General features: G+C 42.1%; 1 protein-coding gene and 1 long non-coding RNA gene across 5 annotated transcripts; one reads left to right on the forward strand and one right to left on the reverse strand.

Annotated features, from left to right (window-relative positions):
- Window positions 1-3,054: 3,054 nt before the first annotated feature.
- Window positions 3,055-18,669, reverse strand: UBE2L3 (ubiquitin conjugating enzyme E2 L3). 3 transcript variants are annotated; one of them, XM_055798063.1, is made up of 4 exons: window positions 18,523-18,669; window positions 10,009-10,104; window positions 7,236-7,422; window positions 3,055-3,865 (listed from the first exon to the last, which is right to left on the reverse strand). In XM_055798063.1, the coding sequence occupies exons 1-4, from the start codon at window positions 18,547-18,549 to the stop codon at window positions 3,711-3,713; spliced, it is 465 nt and encodes a 154-aa protein (XP_055654038.1). In that variant the 5' UTR covers window positions 18,550-18,669; the 3' UTR covers window positions 3,055-3,710. The 3 variants fall into 3 exon arrangements, with proteins under 3 accessions (XP_055654038.1, XP_055654037.1, XP_055654039.1); XM_055798062.1 differs by lacking the exon at window positions 18,523-18,669 and adding an exon at window positions 17,795-17,857; XM_055798064.1 differs by lacking the exons at window positions 3,055-3,865; window positions 18,523-18,669 and adding exons at window positions 6,931-7,007; window positions 17,795-17,857.
- LOC114011042 (uncharacterized) lies at window positions 7,429-17,788 on the forward strand. 2 transcript variants are annotated; one of them, XR_008746201.1, is made up of 4 exons: window positions 7,429-9,551; window positions 12,288-12,374; window positions 12,587-14,942; window positions 15,324-17,788. It is a non-coding gene; the product is annotated as an uncharacterized LOC114011042 (long non-coding RNA). The 2 variants fall into 2 exon arrangements; XR_008746200.1 differs by having other exon boundaries at window positions 12,587-17,788.
- Window positions 18,670-18,881: the final 212 nt, after the last annotated feature.

Consider the following 18,881-nt stretch of genomic DNA (forward strand, 5'->3'; position numbering starts at 1 on the left):
TGTAATGGTTCAAGATGCTTTTGGTTTTAGTTTGAGCTGGAGAGCAAATGAAACCCACTCCCCTACCTGCCCCGCCGCGGCCACCTGCGGCACGCTGGGAGGCTGCTGCCTTCCTGTCACTAGTGGGAACTATCTGACCTTCCCTGTTAGACATCCGAGCAAGTTTTTGTTCTGTACAAACATGAAAAACAACAACCAGGACGCTTTAGAAAGTATTTTCCCAGGTTCTTTCCTAAATGATTGTCACAGAATTAATCTAATATGTGACAAGTTTGTTTCTAAAAAAAACCCTTCTCCTGTGCAAGTCCTACACCGCACGGCCGAGGCAGAGGGAGTTACCTGCTGGAGGGGCTGCAGTTCTGACGCTTGTCCCACCGGTGTGTGACGGCCCTGCTCCGGCCACCCGGTGCCCGAGCACAACCCCCCCGAGATAGCAGAGCGGCGGGGAAGAGCTGCAGCTCCCGAGCGCACTCGAGCCGTGAGCGCCACCTAGTGCCGACGGCGCTGCGAGGAGCCGGACGGCAGCTCCAGTGGTTCAATACAGATCTCAGCTTTTTATGTAATGCGACCATATGTTGATGGATTTTGTTTTATACTTATTTTTAACATTTAAATTGCTCCGTATTCTTAACCGATCCATTTGCTCTGATCACAGCCATCAGGATCCTCATCACATGCCTGTCGACTGTTGTATGCGTGGTCTGCCAGTGGCACACTGAAAACACCGAGTTGTATATTGTGAACAACAAAGAGAAATATTTTGCCAATTCCGTATTTTTAAATGAACAGCATTAACCCCCGAATTTTCTTTTAAACACAAGGGAATTTTAAATGGAGAAACATATAAAGAACTACTAAAAGACTTCTAAACGGGGAACCTTCCAATTGCATAGAACAGAAGGAGATAAGGAAGTTTCTCGGTGGTTCTGCAAGAGCTTTAAAGACAACACAGAGTTCAAATTAGAAGCACACTCATACTGCTACCTACAAATGCCACTGCGCCAGGATACTTAAGAAAATTCTAACCCCCAAATCTCTCTGAAAATAAAACCATGCCACAAAGCCTTTGAGAGCAATTTTTATTAGGGTAGCAGAATGGAATTGCAGAAAGCCTATACCAGTACTCCTGGGTGTAGTTTCACCAGTACGTTGTTTTTATTTTGGGTATTAAACTGCACGTTTAGAGTTCAGCATGGCTTAGGGAACCGGAGAGAACAAGAGCTTGATTTCCTGAGTTAACATAGGACTTGGTACTTGATTTTTTTTTTTTTTTCCTCTCCTCAGACTTCACCTGTACAGTACAGTATTTATCTCTGTCTTTTCTCAGAAGGCTGCCTACAAACAAAAGCCATCACTTAGGTTACACATCTTGTAGTTTAGAAATTGAACTATGAAGAACACACCAAGAGAACCGATAGCAACATCTGCCTTCTACGTGACCTTTGCAGATGAAATTGGAACAGCTGGAATAGCACTGCCATGGGCCTGTATGAACGGACTGGAGTTCCTTGAATGACACAGCCCTTCCAGTTCCCTTTCAACAGCATCCAAGTCACACCAATTCAGACAAATGCAGTCTTTGTCCTGAGAGGCTTACAACCAGAAGGTATACTATTTAGTAGTAATGAGGGCAGTAAACTAGTGCTACGGTTTTGTTTTAAATAAAATTTAGAGAATGGCAAGTTCCCATGCCAAAAGACATGATCAAAAGACAGTGACTCATGTGATGCAGAAGTTACACACTTCAGTTTGACAGATAATTTGGCATTATTTTATTATGAATCCGAGTGAGCGTGAATGAAACAAAATCAGTACCAACTTTCTGCAAATGAAGACACAAAGATGTGAAAATTTGGTAATAGGCAGTGCTCTCACAAGCCTGAAAACACTTAGGAAATGCAAGTTTCCGTAAATAAGGTGAATGTGGTTTAGCTTTATATACCTGCCAAAGAATCTGTCTAAGAACACTTAAACATAAAATTTCTTAGCTCCCTAACTTATAAAAAAAATTTCCTTTCAACAGAGGTGAGGTACTGGGCTGTCATTGTTTACACTAAATCAGAAATGAAAGCCAGATGTGACGGATGAATGAAGAAATAGCAAATACACAAGACATTAAAACGAAGAGAAACCTACTGCTTGACACACTAGTTCTGAAAGGTTGCAAAGGCAGAGGCTGTATTAAAACTGAATTCAGGAGTACAGACAACCATCTGGGTGCGAGGGATTTTCTAACTTGGCTTCCTGGACATCAAAGTGATATGTGCTCCCAGATACCTATGGATTTCTGGAGATAAATGTTTGCTCAGTAACATACCCAAGTTCAACAGGCAGGGAAGAGGCGGCAGTTTGACTGTATGGCAGTTTGACTGGAGCTTATGATTGCACTTTACACTGGGGAAAAAAAAGACAGGCAGTCAGGAGAAAAGCGACAGACACAGTAAAGGATGCTCAATTCTGAACAGAAAGGGCTTCCTTCAGCATGCGTAGGTGTGCCCTGGAGCAACGGGAAAAGAGCTCTGCCTGATTAAGTTAGAATGATACTTGAAGTACTCATTAAATCATCTAACCCATGTGTTTTTAACACAGGAACAGTAGCAGCGAAGGGCACTCCATTACAGCTTATTGCTTAATCCTATTCTCACAACATTTTCAGTAAGAACTGTACAGCAATCGGGCTGGGAAGAGGCACAAGTGCCATCCCATAAAACACAGATGTTTGTTATGCATTCTGATGGAAAAAATGTTCTAAGACTACTAGCAGTGCTGTCAGATTTAGCATCTGAATTAAAAATTAACATTTCCAATATACCAATTTTTAACTCAAAAAGCAGTTTATCACTTTGGTACCTCTTGGTCCCCAGTTTCTGAAACACTGAATGGCTGCAATGTTGTTCTGTGCACATTTCCCTAGTTACTCTGCACAGCTACTAGAAATAGAAGTGAAAGTAGTTTGTAATCACATTCCACTACTCATCTGCTGCAGAATTTTTTTTCCAGTTTTCCAAAAGCAGGACATAAGCCACATTTTAATTCAATGACGCACACAAAAACTTGAGTTTGCCCGTTTAATAAACATTTTGTGGTAACATCAGCCAGATTTACATAAGACCTGGACATTATTTGTGATTGTTTTTGTGAGGTTTGTTTGATTTTTGTTTATTATGTTACAAACTGAAGGGGAACTTGCAACAAGTCCCACAAAGCACAGTGCAACATTTAAGAAAAGTAAACAAAACTGCCAAACACTCAATCATTTTCTGCCAGAACTGGGATATTTTTTCTAAGACATCAGTTTGGGGAGGGGGATAAAGTTCAGCGAAGAATTAAATGAACTCAAGATAGTGGGAACTGCAAGGAAAAATAAGAAATGACAGCCACAACCTTTTCAATTTAAGGGCAGAATATAAGTCTAAGATATTTTTGATAAATTCTGACAAGAAAAAGAAAACAGCATACTTTAAAGTATATTGAAGCAGTGATTTTTAAACAAAGAAAGCAGAACTAGAACATCTTAAATTTTAATCCTTTCTTTACAGGTTACCTAGCCCACTTTTGATTAAGAAAACTGTAGAAAGTTAGTAACAGCCACAAGTTAACACCGAAAGGTGGCACTTGTCAATTTTCCATAGAGTCCTGCTTTACGGGGTGTCTCAAATGCACTGCTCCGATCTTCTATCATACGTTGCTGACATCAACTGTGTCAGATTTTAGTCCACTGGTCGCTTTTCACCATATTTCTTTGTAAACTCTTCAGCGTTCTTACAGAATTTTTTACGGTCCTTAGAGTATTCTTCAGCTAGGTCAGCCCGAAGGGGATGCTCGGGCTGTGGATCATTCACCAGTGCTATGAGGGACTGGATTACTGTCAAAAGAAGTATAAATACTGTCAGAGACTAAGATGGTTAATTTCTAAAAGTCAAAATGTAACCAAAATTCCCCAGTAAGAAAAGAGCTTTAACTGCATTTAAATACACCCCCATAAATCTAGGGTCTTTTCAAAAAGCAGAGCATGAATAAGCTATAGCAATATGCCAAGATTTAGTTCAATGACTCTGAATGAACACCAGAAAATCGGTATTTGTAAACAAAATCAACTTGAATAGACCAAAACACACTACAAATTATTTCCCGTGTAACTGGCATCCTAGCTGAAAAGCTCTCCTATGGCTAAGGAAGAAACTATGTTTCACAGACAAGTTGGTCTAAAAGGGGCTGGGTAAAGATGGAATTTCCATCATAATTTTTTCCCCTGACACCTGTCACAATAATGCAGTTGTACCTGGGCCTGCTTGTGGGAACCAGCTTTATTTTTCTGACTCTCACCTCCCCTATGAACAGCAGACAAATTTTCCCTTTAGACTAAACTGCCAAATACATCTACTAGTAGAAATACACTGGGAAAACAAACAGAAAAGGACTGCAAGATGCTTTTCACCACACCGTTTACAGCCATCTCATCAACATTCCCCTATTGCTTCAAAGGAAATGTCATTCTTAAAATAACTGAACTGTACTTGACATTTGTGCAGCGAGCTTCCCATACCACAGTGCCATTTATTGTTACATTTTCCTCATATGCATTCTCACGTCCATTTAGAGCGAGACAGGTCACACCAGTCAGGAGGTCTCATACCCATCCACCAAAAGGTGTACGTGTAACTGGGCAAGGCTGCGGAACGCAGGGACACAGAAAGAGCATTTCGCTGTATGACAGTATCAGTAATGTTCTGTCCGAGTAACACACCTCAGGAGTATTTAAAGCAAGTGTAACAAATCTCTGCTACCTTCATGCATTGCACACGATTCAGCTGCCGCCTCCTGAACTCCCTGGAACACCAACACTAAACCGCCCAGCAGCAGGAGTTCCACAACTCGGCTGCATGTTGGACAAAGTCACTTGTTCGTTCTCAAACTGCCACTCAGCAGTTCAATGGGATTCTCCCTAGTTTTGCAATGTTAGTCCTTACAATACTTATCACTCCATTAGATGCTAGAATACCAGTCTTTTCCTGCTCACACTTCTCCACCCTTACCTGATAGGAATGGGGAACACAGAACAAATACTCAAAATTCAGAGGATTACTGCTCTCACTATTTTGCTAAACCAGAACATTTCCTACTGCAAATCAGAGTTTAAACTGCAACAGATTATCCAAGGAATGTAGAATTGTTATTCGCTTACTTCACAGTAACTCAACAATCCTGGACTTATGACAACTGTCATCATATTAAAGACTGCTTATGAAGGCAGCATCAGTGCTGCCTGTGACAGTCCCTTTTCACCCAGTAAAACACGCTAAAACACTACACAGAAAGCATCACTGTCTTATTAAGGTTATTTAACACAAGCTGGAAAAAATTAGGATCATCATAACAGGAGTTGCCTCAATATCCTAGCATTTCAAAATGATACTGTTGCAACAGTCTGTTTTAACATTAAGCATAAATTAGGAAAAAGTACAGCAGTACGATCCACATTTAGTAAGTGAAAGGTGAGTTAATTTTTGCTAAACGTAATCTCCCCACTTTCCTGACACCTGACTGATCAAAGCCAATCACTTTGATGCTGTACTAATAATGTTGCATTATTCCCTTGCAAAAGGCCCAAGCAGCAAACAGAGCGGTTTATCTTTCAGCGCAGAAGTGCTCTGGAGAAAAAGAAATCTACACTTAAGCAGGGCCATAATTACACTGTTGCAGGTTCATGCAATGATGTAGTAACAACAGACACCAGCGCTAAAAAAACTTCTTGAAGAAAGGCTTAAAAGACAAGACCACAGAACAGCAGAAACTGAGAGATTTGCAGTATTTTGGTACCCAGGGTTTGTTCCAAAATCTGATTTTAGCATAGTTGTTACTCACTGTCTCAGATAAAGAGGGGATTGCTACTTCTCAGGGAGACGCTACTTCCTGCATGAAAACAATTGCTTCAATAGCTCCAACTAACGCCAACTTGCATTTCAAGCTAGGTAGAGACATGTCGTTCCTTTACGTAACTAGAAAAGGCTCGTAAGATTAAGCCAGCTGCTAAGGTGTTAACAGAAACCCTCTACACATTGTTTCCATTTCACCTTTCCCAAGCATCTTTGTCCCTGATAATCTGGGATAGATCAACCACAAATCATAAGATCTTTGTTGAGCTATTGAACAGGTTCTTTTTGCTGCCACCTCTACTTTCCCCAACATTCAACTGCTTGATTTTTCTGAAACTACTACAGGAATTTTCCTGTTTTATCTCTGGGGCAAGATCATGCGAACTGTAAGTAGTTTTGGTAGCATACAGAAGTACACAGACCTTGAGTGCAGCGCTGTTTACTATCAGGAACACAGCTCAAGTGAAAAAAACTTAGGAGTTCGGAAGAAGAAATACTTCCTCCTACAGAGCAAGACACTTCAGTGCCACTGAAGCTCTTGCACTGAACTGAACTGCTCCTCAAAATCTGAATCAGAATTATGAAAAAATACACAGTTTTTGCAAGGAAACAAAATTTTGCTCTTTCTGTATGTGCAATAATATATGCTTAATATCAAACTAATCATTATTAATCATTACCTGTCAGAAAACACGAAATTCTCACCCCAACAGCTAATAGAAGCAACAACAACAATAAAAGCCAGCTCAGATCACACTCTGCCACAGAGCCTGATGAAACTTTTTTCCTTAAAATGTTTAAATTCTTATCCAAAGACACCTACGCAGTAAGCCTCACAGCAGTAATCTTTTTGGAACTAAGAGTTAATTTGTTACAATTTCAGGTTTTGTTTATGACTCCCTAGATATTTCAAACCATATGTTCAAACCACCAAACACATGGCAGAGACTATACAATACGCAAAGCCCTGAGGACTTAGACCCTTTCTTTCCAACATCCAGGAAGTACTGAACACCTCTGGATTATAAAGTCACTGTTTAAAAAGCAACGCAAACTACCACCAGAATTGTTAGGTATGTCGAGGACAACTACCTGAATAAACTCTGCAGGCATGAAGAGTTTTGTGGTTTCCTGGAGGTGGAAATGCCACACGTCAGCATCATTACTTTACGTTCCAACAACAAAATGAGATTCCAAAAGAGTTGCACATTGTGCTTACAATGCGCAATTCATGACACAAACCTTATGACAACAAATAAGAGCAGTGACCAGCTGACAAGCTGAAACACTATTAGCTGTAAATTTAAACACAATACAAAGTTTCTTGGAATCCAGTTTTTTCTCCACATGGTGTCCTACCTTGGTCAGTTTTGGTTGCTGGCTTCCAGTTTTCAGCACTAATTACTGGCAGACAAACCTGCCCCTTTTCATCGATGTTAGGGTGATAGATCTTTGTTTTAAATGTAATCTTAGGAGGTTTGAATGGATATTCTGCCGGGAAGTTGATTTCGATTCTGAAGGCTCCTTTATCATATGGAGGATTGTCCTGCAACGAGAAGGCAGAATGTCAAGAATCTGGCGTACTCTAATGGATACAGTTAAGAAAAAGCATGCTCCTGACTTCGACCTATCAAACAACCTCTTTTAAAGGCACTTGCTTCCAACACACACTGCCATGGCTGTGCCAGGAACTATCTCAACCTATCTGGTAAGAGAGAGGCAATACCACCTCGACATTTGTATTCACCCTGGAAAAAGCAGATTACCATTGTCCTCAGCGTGGCTGACGTTGCTACTGGTTAGAAAGCATCCGATCGCATTTACTCCAGACTCGCTAATAAGTAGTTTTATTCCCAACTTTGTATTTCAAAAGATGTTGTAAGCCCTTTCCAAGATACCAACAGGACACCTGACAAGGGAAATTGGTTTCTCTAAACCTAGTTATTTTACATGTCTCACAACATGGTGGGATGAACAGCAAAGCAATTTGATTTGTCAGATTTCCCTACATGTTCCGAGAATGTTTTTGTGCTGACTACACAAAAATCTGCTGAGCATTCATTGGTACTAAAGATAGATGTTCTCATCAGCAGACGCAGTGAACATTCTGAATTTGTATGCAGTTTTAGCACCCACTCGTACCAGATCATTTTTGAAGGAGCACGATGAAAGAACCGTGAAGTAAGCAAAGTAGTTCTTCATGCTGAAACAGAAAAAGGTGCCTAGAGCCTCATTTAGAAAACCTGTTAGACTATTGATACTGCTTCAGATGCTAACTGCAGAAGAAAAACAAACCTTTGCTACATTTAAAGCTTATGAAAATGCCATTCTGCACTGAAAACAGTAACAATAGCAGGAAGCCTTTCCAAACACTCTGGGAACAAGAATCAAATGGTGCGAGTTTCCAGTTGTAAACTATCATCACACACATTCTTCATTAGCAAACAGACTATTCCCTGCAATCAAACCCACTCCAGAAATTAAAAAAAGTTTACCAATATTTGGGGGTGGGGAGGGTTCTATGAAATAATTATTCAGCAGAAAACACTTAATTTTAGTTTCATCCATATGGAGAAGTCTGGTTGTGCTGCGCATTTCTAAGAAATACAGCACAATTTCTGCAGCCAAGGGGAAGTGTAACTGGAGTGGCTTTAAAAAAAAAAAAAACCAATCACTTTTTACCCGAGCAACCCTAAAAGCTTTGGAAGTTTAACAAGTAACTTTTGGTGGTGGTGACAACTTAAGCAGTTAGCGCCCTCTCCTCCCACGGCTCACTTGTTCTTGCCTCCATCACATGCTGTAATTTCTGAGGATGTTCAGTGAACTGATATAGGAACTGACCTGCCTTAAAAATGTCAGTTTTCTGCTTGACTCTCAGTCAGAACAGTTCTTCACTACAAATCACCAATAAATTGAATGAAAAATGTATGCAAAGTTTTAAGAACTGTTTTAAATAGCCAAAGCCACAGAATATTCAAGCAATTGATTTCCAATAATTTGTTAAGATTTATTTTGACACTGACAAGGGAGAGAAGCAGAATTATAGAAACTGACACACAAGTGACAAACACAACTCACATTCACCTGGAATATTTTTGCTTTGAAAAGTTTGTCTGTAACAAGCAATTTTGATTAAGTGAAATGAAATTCATGGTACAGCAACAGCATCTGTCAAGAACAAAGAGCCTGGGGCAGATATTCTCGTTTCGATGTTTAAATCGAACAGATAGTGTACCTGTTCAACACACAGTACATAAACTACCTTATTTTACAATTTAGAACAGGAAGAGAAGTTGGCAAGCTATCTTCAATTTCCTTCTCAATTGAGCGAACACCCTTAAGAACTAACAGGTGTTCCCAAAACCAAAATACATTACATACAAAAAAAACTTCTAAGCAGTTATCTTTCCCAGTAATTCTGTATGAACATTGCTAAAAATCTTGTTGATTTAAAAAAAAAATCTAGTAAGGAATAAACAAAATATTTAATACCTCAGGGGTTTTTCCTATGATGATGTAGGTTTTGTACTTTAAGCTTCATGTCATATATTACAAACTTCATTCGCTTCCCCCTCCCAGCACCTCTCCCAAGTAACCCAGGGCCACCACCAAGCCCAAAGCCATCGCCAGCTGCAGCCGTATGTTGGACCAGGCCTATGGTTATGGAGCATCCAGGTGGGCATCAGCCAGAGAACTCTACACCACCTTGCAATCACATACGGATTTTTCTTCAGAGTAGTTATGAGAAACAGCTACAAACATTATTAGACTTTGCTAAAACAAAACACAGAAGACACTATATAAAACAAGACAGGAAGGTTACACTATTTGCCCAAGATTACACAAGATGTCTGAAGAGAAGAGACAAGAATTAAATCCAAGCCACACTTCACTGCCCAGAGCATGGTTAAGATACTGTAGTACACACCTAGACTGTGTTTGTGCACAACTAGCTTTTGCACTAACCCCCAACTCTGAAATCCAGGTTTTATAATAGGGAAAGAGTTTCTTGTCAGGGTGCAAAAATTATCTAATGGTCACCAGCGGCACTACTGAATTGTGGATTTATGAGAAACAAATGATCCTCATTTTATTTTAAAGCTCATTAGAATACGGAGCAGTCTATACTCACAGGAACAATAAGCCCTTGCCAGGTCAATAAATTAGCTTCATCAACCTGGATATTACGGAAGTTTTTCATTCCACATTTGCGGATTTCTTCAAGCTCCTGAAAAGAAAGCAAAGTGTACATTAATAACAGGCAAGATACTCGTATTTATTTTTCAAAATGCTTAGAGATCAACGTGGGTTTCTTTAATACTAAAGAGGCTTGAAGCTTTAGCAGTGGCCACCCACACAAATAAGATTTTGTACCTGTGAAAAGTAAAATTATCTAAGATGAGATAAAAAAACCCCCTCAACTTACTTTTTAATGCATCAGGAAAATACAAAGATGCCTTGTTATTAACATTGTTACAGACACAACGAAATAGAAGTATTAAAAAAAGTGCATTTTAGAATGTTTTATATGTCAAATGCAAATCAGTGCCTTCGGTAACAGACCATTGTAACTGTGAAGCACAGAAATAAAATGCAACTTAGGGCCTGTCTGAAGGAAAAATGGTGATTTGGAAGAATTATTTCTAACAGTTTTGAACACAAAATCACTGAACAGGCCGATTATTTCAACTGAAAACTAACAAACTGCTGCATGTTCATCTTTAATACAAACACAGAAAAATACCTAAGCCAAACTAGCCTTATATAGACTAATAACTAAAGAAGCTTTATCTGCTTTGTACCTCAAAGTTAACAGTATGTATTAAGATATCTTGTTCAAGAGCGATACAGCTATAGAGAGGTATCTTCCTGTACCAGTCAGTCACCAGTCAAGCCATTTTTGATCGGTTAGCGATCATCCTGGTAACACCAAAACAAGTATTAGGGCATTTTAATATTTAAAATTATGTATAAGCCCTAGTGTAGCAACTGTTCCCTGGAATATTTCATAAGACCTAAAAAACACCTCAAAGTTCCACTTTCATTTCCCCCTTAATAGTTATAGGCCTTTGTTGTTGAATTCAGCACTTTATCTTAAAGGGAATTTAATTCAAAATCAAGCCATCCACAGTGAAATATAACACTTTCCCAGTGCTTTCAAAACTGAAGCACATGCCTGTCTGTGTGCCTACATAGGTTAGGAAAAATGTTGCTTACACAGCAACACTGGTGCGCTCCACCAGCACACAGTCCTTCCCTGGGTCCTAGCGCATTTGCAAAACTAGACTGTATATTATTACGATAAAAATGCCAGCTACAAGCAAAGGCAGTATACCCTGAGACCCAAAAAAGATCAATTTTCCTGGTACAAGTCCTGTACTGCCCAAGGTTTGTTGTTTTTTTTTCTAAACTACCTCTCTCTGTGTTCATCTTACATCAAACCTTTCTGCATCTGACTGGCAGATTTAATACTAGCAGTAATCTCTTGCATAAACTTAGTATCATGATAAAATGCAAAACGAAAGAAAAAAGGACATTTCCAAATGCACATCAAACAAAAATCCCATGACAGCCACACGTCAGAAGATGAACATTTACATTCCCACCCGCTGTACCTACGAAAGCAAAAGCATCCTCAGAATGCGGAAGTTTAACCTTGAAGTTTTGGATATTGAAATGATGCCCAACACAACGTTCATGACACTAAGCCTGACTATTTAGTCTAGACCTGTGGATTAATTCCCAGATTCCACTGCTGCTAGATTCACACAATATCACAGGCAGTTTGGGCATTTTTTTTTAAAAAAGGCTAAGAGGATTATCATATTTCCTTAAAGTAGGAAAACACATAAAACCCCCACAAAAAATAATCCCATGAAGCACATTTATAGGGATGCAGAGCAAACCAAAATATTCAAAAGAAAATAACATTTATTATTGCAGCTATAAGAGATCCTTTACGATCACTGAAACCGCAAATGCACGCAGCCACCTTACCGCTGGCTCTGGGTGCTCAGCGCGAGTCTGAGTGACACCAGACTGACTCTCCCCTGACACAGGGGGGTCAGGAGAGTAACTCGCTCAAGCATCGTTTTGAGTAGCTCACTCTCTACACCTACAGAGCTTTGAAGTCCCGGCAAACCACTGCTCCACACCATGTAAAAGGGGTAAATCCCATTCCGCAATAGGCGTAACACATCAAACATCGAGAACAAAATAAGCCAATTAACCAGCAGGTATTTAAACATGAATAAACGTGCATCACAAGTGCCTTCACTCTAAAACAGGGAAAGGAAACTGGGTTTAGACAATTTTCTAGTTACTATATTAAAAACATTACACATAGGACAGAAATCTCCCCCGTAATGTCCCAGCGGGAGCACAGCTTCCATGCAGAAGCTTTTATTACAGGTTCAGCTGATGGAGTTACACTGCTGCTGGCCCAGAGAGCAACTGTCCAGACGCAGAAAGAGGGAGGACCAGGACTCTGTAATTCAGGTATGTTATTAAGCTAATAAAACAAATTAGAAAAGCATGGCTTCACATTATTGGAAAGTTAAACACACATTTTATAATTAGATTTAGGTTAAGAAATTGGATGCTGAAAGAAATGTAAGAATCCAGTACACAAATCGGTACAAATTTGTAAAACTTTGTATGAAAGCAAATTTTAAAACAAATACGCAAACCACTCCCTATTTTCCCTCAAGTCCAGTGCATGAGAGAGGGAATCAAACAGCCTAGAAGCCACTGAACAACTCACCGAAAATGATTCGGGACATCTTCCTCTTTAACCTGACTCCCGAAGCCTTTGCAGGATTCACTTTCAAAAGCAAAGAAGCGGTAAGTTACTACAGTGTATCAGGGCTATATCCTGTGCTCCTGCTGCTGCCCCCGCTCCTGCGCCAGTCACTGACAGCCCGAGAAGGGGATAGATGGGGACAAACCAGGCAATCCTTTCCCTCACACGCAGGCAGGGCTGCCAAAGTCATGGAGAATCGAGCCCACCTTAGCAGAGGACTAGCCTGAACTACGTGCGTAAGAGAAATTATTTTCTTATGCTTGAAGTATTTAAGGTTTCCTACGTCACTCCAAATTAATCAATCCCTTATTTGGAAAACTTATTTCTAAATAGCTTTTTTTCCCATGTATCCCCACAAACGCAATGTGATACTACACGCACAAGTCATTTTTTGAGTCTACTGCACCAGGAGTGGTGAGAGATTCACCACTCACAATTTAAGGCTGCGAGGGGGGGCTGTTTTGGCTTTTTCCCTGACAACTGCCAGATCTCACAATACAGCTCTGACTGCCTCAGAGCTAGAGGCAGACACAACTACCGCACAAATGTACTGCTAACAAAGTGAATAAGCTATACTTTTAAATAGCACAGATTAGAAGTTTATACTGCATTTGACATGGGCCTGAGCAACTCCAGAGGGACAAAAATTACTTTATGAGGTAAAAGGATATAGTCCAGGTATTTTAAAATAATACCTGAGTCTAGGCAGACAGTAAATAGATTAATTCCTTCTCTTGTCCTCCACCCCTTAATCTTGCCAAGTAACATAATTATAAGGAGCACAGCAGGAGTGTAACTAAAGGTTAGAGGATGGCAGCAAGAACTTCTATCAGCCTTCATTCCCTGCTCTGTTATCACCCTTGCATGTGAGCTTGCTGCATTGTTTTCCTCATTTGTAAAACAGAAATGTCTTATTTTCAGGGGGCTTTCTTGAGATGGGTGGTTTGTAGTTTGGGTATGTTCGGAGAAAGTGTTACACACGGCACATGAAATGGAGAAAACATTGTTTCAGAGGTGATACCTGATCTTGAGGTATAATGCTGAAGTTGTCATAAAAGTACATGCTACCTCTCATATATAATCAATAAGGACTTCATTTTTTTCACTATTGTGCTGTCCAAAGCAAAGATTAAATGTCTGAAGTTAAAGAGAAAAGTGTCATCAGCTTAAAGTGTAGTTATGTCTTTTAAAAACCCTGCAACTGTTTTGCCCTTGGATCTTTCAAGTTTTGTGACTTCTCTAAAAATCCAGGCCAGTGAAGACAAACGCTTGTAGGAGTACAATCCAAGAATAGGAGAGTAAAGGTAAGCATTCACACTAACTACAGTAAGTTCTGCGCTGAGCCTGAAATGCTATTAAATGCACAAAGAAAAACAAAAGCCTACTGAAATAACTCTAAACCATGATTCCCCACTGTTTACAATTTATGTTTGCTTGTTAATATGTACGGTCTCTAAAAGAAGCATGACACAGTTAAACAGACTCCAAGACACTGATAAGAAACTGGCCAGTTTTACTTTCTGAATTTCATACAGTACAGAGAATCATTAAAACACCTTACAAAATAATTTTACCAAAAAAACCCAGAAAACCAACTAAAAGCGCAGATTCTAGCTCTATAAGAACTAATAATAAAGTTTCCTCTGCAACGTTCTAATCCTGTATACTCACATGTCTTTTATACACTGAATAACTGTACTTTTTGGCAAAGTGTTTTCATTTGATTAAAAATTATTTTGTCAATTCTCAGTTTGAAAAAGGGAAAACTTGCTTCTGCGTAAGGACGACCACACATCGCTCAAAACCCTATTTCCCCTGTTACTGAGAACCAGTGTTTGGATCAATTTAGAATTGTTTTTCAAGTATCAAAGTTGTTTAAAACCCCTCTATTTGGAAGGGCTATGGCGTTTACAGGCACACGGTGGATTGCAGGCCATCAATAGCAGGTACCTGGGTGTGGCCTTGTGTTTGTATTTTATCTTGGAGTTCAACAGTTGCATAAATGTTTGACTATGCAATTATGGAAGCAGAGTAAAAACAGTAAGATAAAATAATTGTCTACATACCTCACTTCAGAAGTGAAGCGTTGTTTACTTTTTAACTCTATTTTCAATTTTTAATACTAAAGATACTTCTGAACTCCTAAAAACCAGGAAACAAAAGCACCGATGTTACAGACACCTTCGCTCAACCATAACCGAAGATCGGCACGGAAGGGAGCAGCTCCAAGTGCATCTCAGTACCACACGTTACTACACCACCAAGTAAGTACTATGACTATCCAGCATGGAAATAGCCTTCCCTTTGCGACTACCCACCACCTCTCCACACAGCACTTAGCTACGGATCTCGCATGGAGAGCGGCTTGTTTTACATTAGTGGGTGGCAACTGTGAAAAGCATTTCATTGAAATCCCTGGCATGTCTCTTGGAGATCTATGTTCCCAATCATACATGTTTGGAGACAGTTTGCTTTTTACGAGAAAGGGTCGTGAAGCAAAGTAGCTCCCTTAAAAGAGAAGCCCTAGATCCTTCCCTAAATATAATTACTCCCTATTTGTCTGTTTTTACCCTAAACTGTAAGAGATCATCCATAACAACGTATCCTTGACAAAGACTTCTTTATTCCCACCTCTCACATTTCAGGAGGAGTCAAGATCTGACAACTGTGGCTCTTTGAAGAGGTGTAATGGTGGCTCATAGATCAAAACTCCATCTCAGATGTCACTGGAAAATGATTCATTAGCTATGTTCATTTCACATTTTTGCTAACTTAGGTGTGCTCCTGGGAAGGGCACACCTCCACTGACTTTTTTTTGTAACTCAGCAGAGAAAACTTCAGTTAAGACTATTTGATGGTATAAAGCTCTGCAAAACCAGGCCATAAATAAGGTCTTTGGCCCAGGAAACGTGATTTGCTCAAACAAACCCTGAGATAACAAGGCTTGTTATAACTTGACTTCATATTTAAAATTGAACTGTGCAAGTACAATGGCAAAATTTCTTTCACAAGGAGTTTTGCCAACAGGAGATACAAATGGCTTCCACAATCTGGAAAGGACCCCCATCTCCACCTGGAAGGTGGAACTATGCCCTCAGTTTTCTACGAGCAGACAGTGTGTTATTATGAACTTACTACATCCAGTCTCTTTAAGCCATTGCGATTAATATGAATAACTATGACACATGACAGGAGTCCAGAAAAAATGCAGTACTACAAAATGTTGGCAAGACCTTAAGGAAATGGGAATTGCTTTATTTTATGTGACCTATAAAAGGTTCAAAGTTTATTCTCACTTACCGAAGACAAACTCTCTATGTAGCTCAAAGAAAACACAGTTAATGCTTTTCCTAAATTATTTTAAATATAACTGAGTGACACACTGAAAAAGTCTATTTCCTTTAGTTATCATCACTCTACAATGCTGAGAAAAGACACACCACCGACTCTTCCACATTAGACTTTTTAAAGTGGATCTGTGAATCTGGAACTTAAACAATGATATTAGGCTGATACACACGCAAGTTTGGACCTTCAAAACATCATGCTGCAGCAATCCAGATTACATCATCTGTACAAGAGCTCTACCTTGTTCCTACCAAGATGAATGGCAAAACTCAAAGCCGTTTTGGCTGACCTGACTCTCCGAAAGGCATGACGGCAGCTGCTTATTTAACAGCCTTTACAAGTGGTGTGGTACAGCACCTCACAGCTCCTGGACTGGCATAAAAACCACACGCAACATGCGCAATCCACAAATGTCTGGCAATAAAAACTGAAAGCAAAAATATAAGAGGGAAGTTATCAATGTCTCCTTCCTTCCTATACCACTCCCTCCGAGAAGCAACGGCCATACCATTTTTCTAGAAAAGAAGGTCACATTGTCAAGCCCATTTTTATGGCATTTTAGTGAAAGATTAAAGTACTAACTAATGCTTAGAAGTGCAGTGGAACTGGGGGGGTGGGGGTGGGGTGGAGGCTGAGAAGCAAGAGGCACTGCAGATATTAATAATTTTTCTTGCCTTTCAATTTTTTATGTTCTATTTTACATTTAAAAAAGAAGAAATGATTGGAAATATATTTTTTTCCACCATAGCAGTAGTGATGTGCTTTTGAACAATGCATTTTTTTTCAGAACAGGGAAAAAAAGATGCCTTACAAAATACAAAATTAAGATGGTTGTTTACTATCTGAAACTAAGGGGAACCTTATAAAGCAACAGACATACTGATCATGATAGTAACGCTGTGACAAAACTTAACAGCTATCGAAAAAATAAACAAAAGAAGTTAATGCCATCACATCAGGATCCCTAAGGACAATTAAAGGTTTATGCCTACTGATTTAAAATATGAGTGACACTGCGCACAATATATCTACTATTAAATTTTTAATCACTCCTCAGCACATTTAAAATAACAGAACTAGCCTTATGAAAGCACTGCTGAGCTATTGGTTTCTTCAAAGGTAACCAAGTTATAATGGTTAATTATGTACCTACACAGTTAAGGAAATGCAACTTCAAAACCTGCCATCTACATGTCCTAGCAAAATCCCAGCCCTACTAGGGGTACACAACCTCGAAACCAGCTGTAAAATGGCATTAAAGATTAAGTTTAACAGAATCGGCCATGCATCTGTCAGATCTTAGAGCACAGTTATGTTGCACCCCACAGGAACAGGTTTTTTAATAAGGCTGAAGCACCGCCTGACAGTTACAGGGTCTCTGCCCGGTGTTCCACAGGACCAGCCTGTCAAGTTCATTGTTGTATGTCACAGTCACTCTGCACGCAGATACCGTAGGGCATCGCCATAGCATTCCGCAGATGGCTAAATCTTACACCACTGTGTATGCACGTCCCCGGCAACCCCACTGCATACGCTCTGTGATGTTAATTAGCAACAACATACAACACATACAATAAACTTGCACGCTTCGGGGGCAACGGATACCATTTTCTTTCCAAGTACCACCTTACTCCTGAAGCAAAACGAAGCGGAACATAATCGCAAGCAACATTTTACAATAAACTACACTTGCACTTGGTTACAATCCCTCTGAGGCCGAGTTTACAAGCACGATCCGCGCTGGAAAACAAACACAGCCAGGACAAACCACCACCGCGTCCGCAGCGAGCAGGGAAACTTCTGAACCCGGGTCCATATTTCAGCGCGATAAAGCCCGTAACTGGCGCAGGGACGAGGCTGCTCCCGAAACAACGACACCGGAGGATTTCTCTGCCAGGCGGGTGGGGAAGGCTCCCCGGCGGGCAGGGCGCGGGGGGAGGCGGCAGCCCCGCCGCAGGCAGCGGGGGGGGGGGGAGGAGGGGGGAGGGAGGGCGCACCCACCGCCCGGCCGGGCCCTCCCCGCGGGCAGGGCCGGGGCCGCACGGCTGCGGGACGACCCCCCGGGCGCCCCGGGGACCGGCGCGGCGCCGGGCGGGGGGCCGAGGCGTCCCGGCAGCGGCGCTTCCTTCCCCCCGGCCCTTCCTCTTTGCTTAGTCACCGCGGGAGCCCCCCGAAGGAGCGGCCCGGGGCGGCCCACGGCGCCCGCCGAGCGCGCTCGCCCAGCCCCGGGCGGCGGCCAGGGGCCGCGGGGCGGCTGCCGGGCCGCGGGGCGGCGGCGGGGGAGGCAGCCAGGCCCCTCACGGCCGCGGCCTAAGTGCCGGCTGCTCCCGTTCCGGCCGCCCCGACCCGAAGCGCCGCCGAGGGGACGGGAGGAAGCCGCCCCACCGAGCCGCGGCGGGGGAGGCGGCCCCTTGCCCCCGGAGGGGCGCCGGGGCGGAGGAGGGTGCCCGCCACCGCCCGCCCGCCGGCCCTTCCCGGCGCGCCGCTGCCTGTTACCTTCATCAGCCTCCTGCTGGCCGCCATCTTGGCTCTGCTGCTGCCGGCCCACAATGCATGGCGGCGGCGGGCAGGGCGCTAAAGCCCTGCGCTTCCTGAGGCGGCGGGCGGGGCTGTGGCGCGGCTCAAGCTCCGCTCCCCGGCCGGCCCGCGTCCCCGGCGCCCGACGGAGGGAGACCTGCGGCCCGCCGGTCTCCCTCCGTCGGGCGCGGGGGACGCGGGCCGGCCCCGCCGCGCAGCCCTGAGGCGGCCCGGGGCCTCCCGTAGCGCCCGCTGCCCGGGGCCCTGCCCTCCCTCCAGCGCTCGGCGGTGGGTTTCGCCCGCGTGTGTTTGTTACCGGCCGGTCAGCGCTTTTCAGG

This window comes from Falco peregrinus, chromosome 2 (genome assembly GCF_023634155.1).
Source record: "Falco peregrinus isolate bFalPer1 chromosome 2, bFalPer1.pri, whole genome shotgun sequence".
NCBI classification, from domain to species: Eukaryota; Metazoa; Chordata; class Aves; order Falconiformes; family Falconidae; genus Falco; species Falco peregrinus.